At 41.9% G+C, this 15,007-nt stretch overlaps 1 protein-coding gene across 1 annotated transcript; it reads left to right on the top strand.

Annotated features, from left to right (window-relative positions):
• The first annotated feature begins 3,473 nt into the window (after nt 1–3,473).
• On the top strand, nt 3,474–13,350 carry PROK1 (prokineticin 1). Its single transcript, XM_048498804.1, has 3 exons — nt 3,474–3,686; nt 12,293–12,418; nt 13,174–13,350. Exons 1-3 carry the CDS (start codon nt 3,615–3,617, stop codon nt 13,291–13,293), a joined length of 318 nt encoding a protein of 105 aa, XP_048354761.1. The 5' UTR covers nt 3,474–3,614; the 3' UTR covers nt 13,294–13,350.
• Nucleotides 13,351–15,007: the final 1,657 nt, after the last annotated feature.

Below are 15,007 nucleotides of genomic sequence, written 5' to 3'. Positions count from 1 at the left end.
CCGCCTACCCCCCTACCCCTATGTGGGTGGCCGCCACCCCCCACAACTGAAGAATGATTTTTTGCACCAGGTCATCTCAAACTCACCATCACATTATAGAACATGCCCATAAATCAAAACACACCCAGGAGTCCTTAATTTAAACAACATTGAAAGTGATGCTGTTTCAGGGGGAGGGGAATCCACCCCACTTTCAATGTTGTTTAGACTTAAGGAGCCCAGGTTCTCCTTTTAAATCCACTTTAAAGGGAGAATCTGGCCTCCCTAGTTTAAACAACATTGAAAATGATGCTGTTTCAGGGTGGACCCCCCCCCCCCCAGCATCACTTTCAATGTTGTTTAAACTAGGGAGCCCAGATTCTCCCTTTAAATCCACAACGAAGCGGGTGGATTTAAAGGTAGAATCTGGGGAAAATTTGGAGGTGTCTGTCAGGGGAGCAGTATTTAAGCTAGCAGTACCAAAATTTCAAGCTGTCTTCAGGAGACTCTCCTGATGATAGCACCCGGTTCTGGTGAAGTTTGGTTCAGGGGGTCCAAAGTTATGGACCCTCAAAAGGAAAGCTCCTTCTACTATTAGCTCCCTTTGGAAACAATGGGAGATAGGGGCACCCACTTTGGGGGCCCATAACTTTGGACCCCCTGAACAAAACTTCACCCAAACTGGGTGGTATCATCAGGAGTGTCTCCTGAGGATATCCTAAAATTTCGGTGCTGCTAGCCTAAAGATTGTGCTCCCTGCTGGCTGAAAAGTCAAAAACACTAAAAATGCATAAAATGCAAACAAACCCAAATTTTTCAGGCCCCACGTGATCAAATGGTGGGCACTCGGGACATTTGTCCCCCCATGTCCCCATGGCGTCTATGCCCTGGTGTATCATCTCCATTTTACAGACCCTGAAGAACTAAATCAAGTCCTGCAAGGCCCAGGTTTCATTTGAGAGAGAGTTTCACCAGGCTGGGCCAGAGCCGAAAAAGCCCTAGCCCTGGTTGTGGAAAGATGGATATGTCTTAGGTCAGATACATTGGCATAGGTATACTCACTCTATGAAAGTGAAAGAAGTCATGGTCTTCAGTCTGCAAGACCTGAACAAAGCTGTGAGCAATAAAACATTGATTTATAAGGTCAGGGGCAACTTGACAGCACTTAACACACACACACACACTTGTTTAGGAATGCAGCTTCAATGTCACTAAAGAAATGACTGATCATAGGCATAAGTCACTGGGAAATTCTTCTTCACACAACCCCCCTTCCCCCATGCATGGGACATCTGTGAAGATAAATAGTTTTACACAGCCCCCATATATTTTAGGGGGGCTTCCACAGGGGAATTTCCAGCTCCTTTACCCAGTTTGTATTTAATTCTTTCCTATTTGTTGTGGACAGCAGTCCCCTAAAACAAAGAAACTAAACTTTTCCAGCCAAGCAGTTTTTTAGAGGATACTCTCAGAAAGCAGTAAGATTGTTATTCTTGAGGTGCACATTTGTAAACTCTAACATAGATATAAATAGGTTGCCAGCTACAGTAAATTGACCCATCTGTGTCAATGGATCCTGGCTTGTCACATGAGAAAATTAAAATGTTATTGATCAGGGAAGTTAAGCAAAGCTTTTGAAAGAATCTCTGCTTGAAAAATGTTACCAGCCTCCTTTCACTCTAGTGCTGACATCCAGTTAACAACCGCAGGGCTGACTCATATGGCAAATGTGGTCAATGATCTCATTCTGTACAAACTTTCCCCCCTTGCATAGAGAATGAGAAGCGCTGACTTCTTCTATGGCCCTCCACAAGTCACTTACCTGCATACCTAAACAGCATATCCACACATTATTCAGCAGAGGAGCACCACAAGGTGTGAAACTGCTCAACAGAGATTATACCCCAAGGAAGACAAGAATTCCAGTCCTGCCTTGGTCAAAAAAGTCCTACTCTCATACAGAATGATGTAGTTCACAATGGGTGACAGTCATACATCCTATCCATGTAGGTAGGATGGTTGAAAAGTCAGCTGACATGGTGCAAATCAGCAAGAACCACACAGAAATGTAATTGTGTGATCCTGGATGAGATATTTCTAGATAGAATGTTGACATCCAGAATCTCTAAAATAGCATCTTCAGAATCTATTTCACAAGCAGGGCCAGATATTTGTGTGCATATGAGAGGGTGGGAAAGCTTTAGATTTCTTAGATCCAGGGGAATGTTTTGGGACAATCTGGGCCTGTACAAAAGAGATATATTTGTACACGTTGACAATTCCATGTGTGAATTATACAGCATCATATGAAATTCTCTTGTAGTGAATCACACCATTAGGCAGTCTAGCTCAGTCTTGTCTGTGCTGAATGACAGCAGTGGTCCAGGGTCTTGGTCATAGAAAGGTCTTCCCCAGTGCTTCCTGCATCTCCTTGGTGGTTCAGGGTAAGTAACTTACAGCTATGTCAGCAGGGTAGTATTGAAGCACTAGGGCAATCCTGAGTGTGGCTTTTCTTAAATAATCACTGGTTCCCAACAGAGATGTGTTTTTAGAGGTCTGGATAATTAAATTTGAGCATTTAAATAAAGGAAGTCTGTTTCCAACTATTCAATCCTGCTATTTAGCATGTCTACCAGTAGTGTCTTTCTAAATTACACATTTGTCAGTATACCAGTTATCTTGCCTAGCACTTTGGGGCTCTCCTTTGCCCAAGAGCCTAGTTGGCATCCTAATCCTTGTGGGCAGCCTTCACAGATGGGGTGTGTGTAGACTCCTTCATATGGGGCCCTATGGGCTTCACCTTCTTATGGGCAGATGTAAGTTTGAGCACTGCCATCAGGGAACTGTAGTTTGTTCCTGCAAACTCCGACTAAGTGACAACACAAGGAATGCTGTAAACTGGGCAGGCACAAAAGCAGCACCTTGAAAAGTGATTGAAATACAGCTGTTCTTAAATGAGACATGACCTGCCCATGATGATCCGGGGGGGGGGGGCGGGGGATCTAATCTATGCAAGTTATCAGCTTATATTGGCAGTGGTAACCCAGTCAGCCACCATGCTGAATGCCACAGTTGCATAATTATGTTGAATAATCACTGGAAATATTGTGACTGGGGAAGATGCTCAACTTGACACAAAATGGGCATTATAAAAAGGGAAGTTTGATTTTCAAACATCTTTCTTGCAAAATTGACACAACTGAAAGAAATTAATAGGTTAAAATAGAACTACAGAGATCTGATCGCTATATTATTTGTAGGCCTGCCAACATTGAAATTTTTTTAAAGCAGCCACCCACAAAAAGTATGTGTACTCCAGTTCTACACCAAATAAATCTTGCAAAGAGCCAAGACTGATTGTCCCCTCCTCGAATTTTATGTTATAGCTTCAAGGCTCATCCTGTGATCTCTGGGATCATTGGAGCAAGTATCACATTGGCAACAGAGACAAACGAGTGGTTGAGATGTTAAATAGCAAGCCAGGAGAGGCGGATGTGATCAGATCTCATTGAGAAACCAGAAAGACAGGAGGGAGGAGAAAGACTTGCAGCATTGCAGTCAGTGCAACTGTGAGATGAGAGAGGGATCCTGAGAAGGAGGACAAGGACGAGGGCTGACTAATTGTCGCAAGCATCATGAAAATGGTTATCCAAGTCTTGTGCTTCTCTCTCTTAATAACCTTGTACAAGTGTGCTGTGATCACTGGGGTAAGTGGCTTTCATTTGTCTTTTGTGTAATTGTTGGAAAAGTCTTACCATGTGCTGAGAACTTAAGTGAACATTTGCAAAAAAAAAAGTGGACTGTGATTTTGGCAAGTGTGGGGCTGAAGGAGACAAGCATTCCAATAACCTTTAGTATAGAGATAAGTTGTTGGGGCTGGTGTGTTTTAAAATCTGGCATCTTTGCAACTTTCCTGTGACAACCAGCCACTACACATTGTTACAGTAGTTTTCAGCCTCAGTTACAGATAGCTGATTCTGGCACTAATCAATGATAGTTATGAAATGCAACTACATCCAACTGGAACCAAAAAGATGAGTTTTGTTTGAGTCAGAATGTATAGATCAGGGTATAAAGAAAATTAAATTAACCAAGAGAAGTTTCAGGATGAGTTTCATTTTGGATGCAGAAATAAAATAAGTATTCACAAATGTTATAAGCACATCTGGAAATTAAGTATGTAAAAATCATTCTGTAAGTATTATTAGCTACTGTGCTCTCTTGCAAGGCTTGTGCTGTTCTGAGTTTTTGACAAAGCAGGTCCTGGACCTACGGAAAAACTTTGCTTGAATTTATTCCAAAGAATCTTTCTGATACCTTTGGATTCAGGAAAAAAATCAAAATGTAATCTTCGAGTTATATAAGAATTCAAGTGTTTGTATGGATAAGCAGATCGAATAATATTTTAATTTTTCCTTTTAAAAATAAAGGTTGAGAACCTAGCTGTGCTGATAACATTCTACAGTAAAAATTGCTTTATTTCCAATTCAAGTGATTATTTTTTCCCAATTTCACTTAAACATCTTCTTAATGACATACACCTCCCTCAGGGCAAGAAATTTCTAGCTTTATTAGATTTGTCGAAGGCTTTCACAGCCGGATTCAATTCAGCCTCTAGGAGTTTGAGGTTGTGTGGAGCCGAGGTTCAGGATCTTTTGTCTCCTTGATCGCTGTGATTTGTTGGTATCTTTCAGAGGTGTATCACAGAGAGAAGTCTGTTACACACTGTGACTTCTGTGATATACTTGAAGATGCTGTCAGTTGGTGATGCAGGTGAAACGTTCTAGTGGGTTTCCAGGCTGTGGCGAGGTCTGGTGGATCTTGTTCCTAACGTTTCGCCTGCATCTGTGGCTGGCATCTTCAGAGGTGTATCACAGAGAGAAGTCTGTTACACACTGTGACTTCCCTCTGTGATATACCTCTGAACAAGATCCAGCACCAGACTCTGATAACGTCCATTAACAGCCTGGAACTCCAACCTACCACAATGGAGAGAATACCAGGGGCTATTTATTAGATTTATTTTTCACATGAGATTGTCTAGAATGATAAACTGATGAGATGAACTCAGCTCCAAGCTGGGGCAGATGTTACATTTTTAAAGATTTGCAGTATGTTCTTCCACATGCCAATTAATGCCTGATTTGCCAACTCACAGAAGATCATAGCAGCTGCTTCTGGGACATGAAAAATCTGACCATGGGGAAAGCTCCAGAGACCTTCTATGAGTTCATGGATTACATAGTACATGATTCACATGAGCAGATTGCTTAAAACAGTTTGCATATGCCAACTAACTGCAATAAGGCTGTTCTGTCTTGTAAATGAAATTCTTTGACTGGAGCTGATGGCTCCTTGGTTTGATGGTTGCTTACAATGTTACTTGTTAATGTGCCAGGTTGATGCAGTAATCCTAAATGCTAAAAATATAATAAATGGAGTCTGCAGTCTTATACATATTTATCTGTAAATCCCTTTGAACTGGATGAGATTTAGGTCCTAATACATATGTTTAAAACAAAGTTGAGATCACACATATGTGATTCATTTTAGAGTGAGACTTAAACCCTTACCTACAGATGATCTTTGTTTATGATGGCGACTTTTGAAATGCTATAATTGTGCAAAGTATTATAGGATAAAAAGGGGTTTAATTTTTCTGTTTATATAATGAAGTCCAGCTTCAGAATCAACAGATAGTACTTTGGAAGGATTCTTCACTTAAAACTTTGCTTCGACCCTCTTCAGGCATCTCCCACCAGCTGTCAGCTCCAGAAATATCAAGTCATACAGACAAAGACAGACATTTTGTTTGCATCCCCAGTGGGGAAGAGAATGAGGTAAATATTGCACTTGCCTCTCCCCTAGATGCCAGGAAACATTTGTTGTCCATGCATTCAGAACATAAAGAGAAGCTGCAGCGGTTCAGTGGTTGTAGTCCCATTCATTTTTTTAAAAAAAGATTTACATATCCAAGTATCTCATAATGTGTACTTTCATCCTGAAGGAAGGGAGGGAATCCTTGCCCGGTGATGTCACAGAGCAAGAAGAAGTGCTGTGTGATTGTCCTGCAAATCATGTCCTCGTCTGATTCCATTCCATGTGTATTCAGTAGAGAGATGATCCCAACTTTCTACCTAATGTGGTACCTGCCTGATAGCAGTTTAGTTATTATTTGTATTTTATTTGAGCCTGCTATGCCCTGCTCAAAAAGGGAAGTCATGAGCTGCAGTTTGCAAATCCTGAACAAAGCTTTGAATGCTAGGATGTTTTGGAGGTCATTCATTCATAAGGTTGCCACAAGTCAGAAACAACTTGATTGCACGACCCACACACAACACATATGCTACTTGCTTTATTGGATCACCAAGTGCCCCCTTAGTCAACTGTGCCTATAAAACAGGACTGCTTATCAGTCTGAAATGTGTCAGAGAGTATATTTTTTGTATGAGAGATACAATGCCTTAGAAGTTCAGCCCTGTTGGGATGAATGGGGGATTACCGGTGGAAATATGTTTCCCATTGAAACCAAGAGAAACAAATATCAGTTAAATAGCTAAAACAATAGCTTTAATAAGAAATATAATGAAACCAAATGAGTATATTTAAAAAGAAAAACAGGGAAAAATTAAAATGGATTTATTTGCACATCTCCATCATCAAGTACAACTATATCAGCAACAATTCAACATTGTGCCCCCTCCTCAAACAAAATAACAAACTTAATAAGGAAGGAACTGTCAGACTTTGAATTCTAATAACTAAGTGCTGATAGCTTCATTCTTGATAGATTATTTCCTGTTCCCTAAATACTTCTAATGGTTTCAACATAAGAACTCATGAATAGACTTGGCAGAATTTGATTTGTATTTGTTTAGCATTTTCCTGAATAAGGCTGATGCTTATGTTCCCCTTGTCTTTACTTAATTTAAACTGTTTCAGTTTTAACAGATGCAGGAAACTGCATTATTATATATTCGTCCTGACTTTTATCTATTTAAATCATGACAGCTGTAGCTCGTGAGTCAGTCATTTTTTGTATGATAGTGTAAGTAGATATTTTAAAAAGATTAACCCATGTTAGTACTACTACTGTCAAGTACTAACAAAAGAAATTACAATAATAAAAAATTATAGTTGGAAGCAATCCTCCCATATCTCACCCAAGTCACTGGTCAATAGCACTATCCACCATGCCCTTACAGAGTAGTCTACTCTTGTCCGCTTGTCGTGTGCCGTGAGCAAAGATCAGAAGTGACCAAGCTGGCCAACAAGGCATTGAAGAACAGATAATGAAGTTTAGTGTGACCAAATACATTCTCGGGTTTAGCTTGAACCTGGCACATCAAGTTTTAGTTAAGAACCGACTAATAGCATTCTGGAGTGCCCCATCACAATCAGGTCCAATCAGTGGTGGGATTCAAATAATTTAACAACTGGTTGTTCACAAGCACCATTTTAACAACTGATTCTGCTGAAGTGGTGCAAAGCTGCTGAATCCCACCACTGGGTCCGATGCTGAAAAGTTCCCACTTTTTGCAGCATAAATGTTCTTCACATTGTGGAAATGAGAGAAGCATTAAAGGGTCCCCCCTTTCTGTTCGCTTCTTCTTCCCATCAGTTTTCTTGCAAAAACCCAACCACCACCCTCAGACTGTTCCCTTCAAATTCTCAGCAGTTCAGCCTACCATCCATGCAGTGTCTTCTAGACATACTGGCCCTTTCCACACGGGCCAATAACAGCGCCCTAGGGACGATAAAAACGCCGTCCCTAGGGAGCTGTTCGCATGGGGGGCGCAGCTGCATTGCAGCAGCACTGCCCTCGCTCCCCCCCAGCGGTGCGAAGCCGCTGTTTCCCAACCTCGTTCCCTGAGTGAGGTTTTCTGGAAACAGCGAAGAGCTCCAAGCAGACCTCCCCTTTCCCGAACGACGTACCTTCCCTGCGACCTTCTGGCACATCGCCCAGGCCTGGGGACACACACCCCTGTCCTGCGACTCCAGAGCGGTCGCGCAGGGCAGGGGGGGCGTGTCCCCTGCCTGGGCGACGCGCCAGAAGGTTGCAGGGAAGGTACGTCGTTGGGGTGATGGTGCAGCGCTGCGTCGTCTTCCCTGCCCCTACCGGGACCCGCTTCAGATGCTGTAGCGGTCCCGAGGAATGAAGTCGGCGTTGTATGCACCAGACAGCACCCCATCGCATGGCCCGATGCAGAAGAGGCCACTGAGAAGGCAGAAAGGGGAAGAGGAGAGCTCAGCCTTACTAATCTGCTGCTGTATGTGCTGTCATTGGGGTGAGAAGAGAAAAGGCTGGAACTCTATTTTACTCCAAAAGCAGAACTAAAGCCAGGACATTTTCCCACTGGTACACTTACTTGGACACATTTAGCTGCTTTAGTTGGTCTATCATGGCCAAGACTGTCTATTCTGGCAGTGGCTCTCCAGGGCCTCAGGTAAATGTCTGCCATGTCATCTGGTATTTGATCCTCATAACTGGAGATGCCAGGGATTGGAACTGGGACTTTGGCAGACAAAGCAGATGCTCTCTGCACTTCTTCTATCTCTTCGATATCCTTTTTGAGATGTGGTGACCAGAACTGAACACAGTACTCCAAGTGTGGTCGCACCCCTGCTTTAAATAAGGGCATGGCAATCTTTGCAGTTTTATTATCAATTCCTTTCCTAATCATCCCCAGCATAGAGTTTGCCTTTTTCACAGCTGCCATGCATTGAGTTGACATTTCCATGGAACTATCAACTAAGACGCCCAAATCCCTTTCCTGGTCTGTGACTGATAGCACTGACCCCTGTAGCGTGTATGTGAAGTTTGGATTTTTTTGCCCCTATGTGCATCTCTTTACATTTTGCTACACTGAATTGCATTTGTCATTTCTTAGCCCACTCGCCTAATTTATCAAGGTCTGCTTGGAGCTCTTCGCAATCTTTTGTGGTTCTCACCACCCTACATAATGTGGTATCATCCGCAAACTTGGCCACCACGCTACCCACCCCTACTTTCAGGTCATTTATGAATAGGTTAAAGAGCACTGGTTCCAAAACAGATCTTTGGGGGACACCACTCCCAACATCTCTCCATTGTGAGAACTTCCCATTTACACCCATCCTTTGCTTCCTGTTTTGAATCCATAGGAGGACGTCCCCTCTTATTCCTTGAGTTTTCTCAACAGTCTCTGGTGAGGAACTTTGTCAAAAGCCTTTGTCAAAAGCCTTTGTCAAAAGACAATGTCCACTGGTTCCCCCTAATCCACATGCCTGTTTACACCCTCAAGGAACTCTAGTAAGTTTGTAAGGCAGGATTTGCCTCTTCAAAAGCCATGCTGACTTTTCCTCAGCAGGTCTTGCTTTTCTACATGTTTTATAATTTTATCTTTAATGATAGATTCTATTAATTTACCAGGAGCAGATGTCAAACTGACTAGCCTGTAATTTCCTGGGTCCCCCCTAGATCCTTTGTTAAAGATTGGTGTGACATTGGCCATCTTCCAGTCTTCAGGGATGGAGCCTGATTTCAGGGATAAGTTGCATATTAAAGTGAGAAGATCAGCAATTTCATGCTTGAGCTCTTTAAGAACTCTTGGGTGAATGCAATCTGGGCCAGGGGATTTGGTAGCATTTAGTTTATCAATGGCTGCCAGATTGACCTTCTTAGTCAATCTGATAATCCAGTGAAGTTAAGAAACCTTATGCAATTAGCCTGTTCCTGCTCTGGACATACAATGGGTGCCCCCTTCTTCCTTATGTAGTGGGTGCATAGTGCATTTACTGGTTCTGTCCCTGACGATGCTCCCCAGGAGGATATTCTCTTGCAAGTTCACACTGCTAATTCTAGTTTCTTAGAAATTCAATGTTTGCACCCCTTAGTATTGTTAATTAAACTAAATCTAAATCAGTCTTTTTTAATTATCAATTTTAGTATTGTCAATAATATGGTGAACAATGCTATGTATGAAACAGAGTTGTGCATTCACCTGCCCTGCTACCCCTCCTGTCCAAACTGCTAAAGTAGATTATGCACAGAACATAGCAACAGAAGGAGAAAGCAGCAGCCCCTTCTTTCTAGCAAGGAGCTGCTTTGCCAGTGGATTACATCTCCTTCCTTCCTGGGTAAATAATATGTCTCAGGTCACCCAGCACACTTCCACTATGGACTGGTAATTTGAATCTGGGTCTGTTATTCTACCAAAAAATGAAGATACAGCTCAGAAACTGCTTTGTTATACTCATGGATAAAACTTCAGTGCTGAATCAAGATCATTTAAGAAGACATACATGCAGGATGTATTTGATCAGCACTGGTTTCCTTTTTCCAGTTTGTGGAATAGGAACTTCCTTTGAAATTTGTAACAAAAGAATTATTGGATTGGACCTAAGGATCAGTAATGGGTGTTTTATATATTTCTAGACTGGCTGGGTAGTGTGGAAGCGCCCCAACTTCATATTATAATTGACTAAAGCACCTCTAACTTCATATCATAATTGACTAAAGCTATTTGCATAACACCACAGTCTTCTATAGAAAAATTAAGTTCCATCAAACATCTCCAGCAGTCCAGCAATCATGATGAATAGAAGGATTATGTACCAATATCCTACCATAAGACAGACTACAGCCAGGATTCTCCTTATTTTTTGCATTTATTTTTCAAACATTATACTCTCTGGCATCACTTAATCCATCTCAAATGGCTTAACTCTACTTTTGCTTCCATAAATTACTTTACTGAGGACCAACACAGCTTTCAAAAAGTCAATAATGAACCTCTTCAGGGACACATAAGCTCTTGTGTACACCATAGCTTCTCAAAGTGCAGCTTTTGGGGGTTTTTCCTTGAAGAATAGTCTCCTAATAGCACCTACAAACTCACCTATAAACTCCTCTGGATTACAGAAGTGGCTTGATATATGCAGTAGACCGGCAGAGATGGCACAGGTTTTAAGATAGTAAAAATCCTGCAGGGTACCTAATGCTCATTGTATGGTTTTTGTACATTGTGCTCTGCATTACTAAGTCAATCAGAAACTTGCTGCTTTTTTCGTCCCATATATTTTCTTAATTTTACTTATAAACTCCTCCTCACTGTTGAAAAAAAAGTTCCCAAGCTGTTCACAGCACTATAAAATTCCATAAACATATCTCATTATTCAGCCAAGCTATAAAGTAAATCGGCTGTTGTATATGTTATAATTGTCTAAAGGTTTATCATTATTTATCATTGTTGTTTATCATTGGAGTCAATTAGAGAAATCACATGTTCACTTTTAAAAAAAACTTGGGTCCAGGTTCCTTGTACCTGACTTGGGTTCCAGCAGCTGTGGGGAATGGCTATTTAGGGGAAAAAAAAGCAGAGCCCTTTAGGGCTTAGAACAGTGCTGCAGGGGGAGGAAGGTTTAGGTCGACTTGACTTTAGCTATAAAATGTGAAGGCTCCCTTGCATATCAGAGATCCTAATGCATAGCTACTATACTACATGAGATGTAAAATAACTAGATTAAAATTAGATTAGATCTTTTGGTGACTATTGTATTGTGCCCTACATGAGGCTGCCTCTGAAAAGTGTTTGGAAGTTTCAACTGAGACAAACTGCAGCCTAACATGAGCTAGTTACAGGAACCACATGGCCCCGTTATTGCCACAGCTACAGTGACTTTCACAGAGCTCCCGAACTCAATTCAAAGTGCTGGTTATGACTTACAAAGCTCTTTGTGGCATTGAGGTGGGTAATCTGAAGGACCGCCTATTTTTATGCAAACCTGCCTGTTTTGTAAGGTCATCTGAGGAGAGTCTCCTCTCCATCCCACCTGTATGTTTGGTAGGGACTCAAGAGAGAGCCTTTTTGGTGGCTGCACCTAGACTCCTGAATGCCCTCCCAAGAGAAGCTTGGTTTGCTCCCTCGCTGATTGCCTTCTATCGCCTAGCCAAGACTTTTTTTTATTCCAAGCAGCTTTCACATCTGAGTATTTTAACAACTGAGAGCTTAATAAGTGAGTTATTTTAGTTTATTACTGTGTACATGGATTATTAATATTGTTGCTAATAATGGTTTTATTATTAAAATGTTTTATTCTTAGTATTTGGTTTTGCTGTCAACAAGCTGCCTTAAATTCTAACTTTATCATATATATTGTAATTGTAATTTTTTATAAGTTGTTTTGGATACAGATTATAGAAAGGCAGGATGTCAATATTTTAATAAGTAAATAACATTTCATCTTCATCTGCTTCCCCTCCATTTTATCTCCCTTTCTTACTGTCTTTTAAAAATTGGCTAATTGATACTGCTGTGGTGTTTCCTTCTAGGCCTGTGAGAGGGATCTCCAGTGTGGAGGTGGGACATGCTGCGCCATCAGCTTATGGCTCCGTGGACTGCGGATGTGCACTCCTTTAGGGCAAGAGGGAGATGAATGCCACCCCATTAGTCACAAGGTATTTGTAAATGTTTTTTTCCCTTTCTCGGCTGCAACACTAGCCAGTTACAACTGCTCTAGTTCCAGTTCTTCCTGTCAAAGAAAGTTGGAGAATGGCTGCTTTGGCTAGAGGAAAATTTCAAATGTTTCCAGGAGTATATCTACAGAAAATGGCACCCGGAACAAGTGGAGAAATTGCACACACACCCATCTGACACTCATCTTTTAGATTGTTGATTGTACTGATTCACTATGTGTCATCTGCCTTGAGTCCCTTTGAGAAAGACAAACTATAAATAATGTAAACAAACAAACAAAATCCTCCAACAGCATCGCTAAGAGTTTCACTCCCCCCTTTGACCCCAAAAACCTTCATGGAAACATTCAAGAGCAGTGATTCCAGAGCTGATCTTGACAGGACTGCCTCTTTTAGAAATACAAGTTTGTCTAAACCTCAAGATGCGCAGCTTGGGCAGGAATCTTTTGGGTCAGCCTCTTTTATCTAAAATTCCCCTCCCCCAAACTCTGGATCCTTTGCTGGGCTCTTCCACTTTCAAGAGAAGGTGCACATGGCATCCCCAGATGAGTCTGTGGGCTGTAACATTTTATAGTCATTGTGTAGTTTCAGATCACACAGACAGGGGTGTCAAGATTCAGCCATTAAACCTAATGGCGATTTTATCTATACTCCTTTCCTTATTCCATGTTCTTTCCCCCTTGATTGCAAATTATGTATATTGTTAATGTTTTCTGTGTTTCTGTTTTCTCTTAAAGGTTCCTTTCTTTGGAAAACGACAACATCATACCTGTCCATGCTTGCCAAATTATATATGCTCCAAATTCATTGATGGCCGATACCGATGTTCTGTTGATTTCAAGAACATGGACTTTTAATAAAAAGGCAAGAGTCTTCTGGCCCTTCCTACCCCAGAATCCACATAATGTACATCACTTAACTACACACATCTGTCTTTAACCCTTGTAAAGGCATTGACATTCCCATTTACACAAGCTTTGTCCATTGACTTACATAGGATTATGGCTGTGTAGGAAGTCAGTAATTCATTGTTTCAGTGCCTACATGCAAGTCTGTCAATTATGCACAAAGTCTGTCTTTAAAAATGAATATAATTGTGCACAAAGTCCTGGAATGCATTGCCACCCTTCCTCAGACAGGGTTGCAACAGTGGTGGAGGCAAGGGAAAGGAGTGAATAAGGGTACCAGTGGAGGAGGAAAAGGAAAACAGCTGCTGCTTGATTTTCCTTCCTCCCCCCCTCCCCTAGCAACAGGACCCCATGGGCTATAGCAGCAGCCTCAGCTGTTCATCCTCATTTGTACTGCTAAAGGAATGGTCCTCCTGCATGCTAACCTTCCTCCCTCATTTTGTGCTGTGCCTCCAGGGCTTAACACAAGTGACAAAACAACCTTTGAGAAAGAAGAAGGTAATGGGACTTAAGAAGGAGGTGGCATGGGGGGGCACAGAAGGTAGCTGGAGCTAGAGGGGAGTGCAAAGTTGGGCAACTGTGGCTGTTGACCATGCAAGAGCAATGGTGATGCACGCCTGGGAGAGACATCAGACAGCTAGCAAAGTGAAATTGGGCAGATCACATTTAAAAAGTAAAAACAAATGTATTCTTGAAGCTACTTGAAATTGACTTAGAAAATTATTAAATCACAGAGCTGCTGGTGGTAAGGAAGAAACAACTAAATCCCATTGAACTACAAAGGACTTACTTTTGGGTAAACGTAACTTAGAAGAAGAAGAAGAGTTTGGATTTATATCCCCCTTTCTCTCCTGTAAAGGGGCTTACAATCTCCTTGCCCTTCCCCCCTCACAACAAACACCCTGTGAGGTAGGTGGGGCTGAGAGAGCTCCGAGAAGCTGTGACTAGCCCAAGGTCACCCAGCTGGCATGTGTGGGAGCACACAGGCTAATCTGAATTCCCCAGATAAGCTTCCACAACTCAAGTGGCAGAGCTGGGAATCAAACCCGGTTCCTCCGGATCAGAGTGCACCTGCTCTTCACTACTGCTCTTAGCCACTACGCCACTACGCCACTGCTGCTCCAGATCTTTTGGTGTGGGGACTGGGGACTTTGCTGAATTTAAGTAGGAATATAACATTAAAAGCAGTGCAGAACCACAGTCACAATTTAGCTTCCAGCTGACTGGGCAGTGTAAGAGGACCTTACAGATCATTCCAGGGAAGCAACACTGTGGAATGCCTTGCAAAGATGTTTTTTTTAGGCAGCCAAGATATTTTGATTTCAAACCCATCCTACTAACACATGTGGCTAAGTCTGAAAGGGTCCTCTTCAGACTGTGGGGTGTTGGCCCTTTTCAGTCTCTGAAGCATATTTCCATATTTGCTAAAGAATTCCAGGGAGAACTCAATGGTCTTTGGAGAAGTATCATAACTTTATTCTAGTTTGCTACTGTTCAGTGTGGTCAATTACACCTGCCGCTGACTGAAATTAGTGATGTTGCAAAGTGACTTCAAGTTGCACCTGACTTAGGGTGACCCTGTAGGGTTTTTAAGGCAAATGACATTAAGATGTGGTTTGCTATTGCCTGCCTTCACATAATAACACTAGACTTCCTTGGTAGT

The sequence above is a fragment of the Sphaerodactylus townsendi genome, linkage group LG05 (assembly GCF_021028975.2).
Source record: "Sphaerodactylus townsendi isolate TG3544 linkage group LG05, MPM_Stown_v2.3, whole genome shotgun sequence".
Lineage (NCBI taxonomy): Eukaryota > Metazoa > Chordata > Lepidosauria > Squamata > Sphaerodactylidae > Sphaerodactylus > Sphaerodactylus townsendi.
This window is presented reverse-complemented; position numbering and strand designations above follow the sequence as displayed.

Coding starts and splice junctions, on each gene's coding strand:
- PROK1 (XM_048498804.1), top strand. CDS start 3,615: ATGAAAATGGTTATCCAAGTCTTGTGCTTCTCTCTCTTAATAACCTTG. Junction 3,687..12,292: donor AGTGTGCTGTGATCACTGGG/GTAAGTGGCTTT, acceptor GTTTCCTTCTAG/GCCTGTGAGAGGGATCTCCA. Junction 12,419..13,173: donor GCCACCCCATTAGTCACAAG/GTATTTGTAAAT, acceptor TTTCTCTTAAAG/GTTCCTTTCTTTGGAAAACG.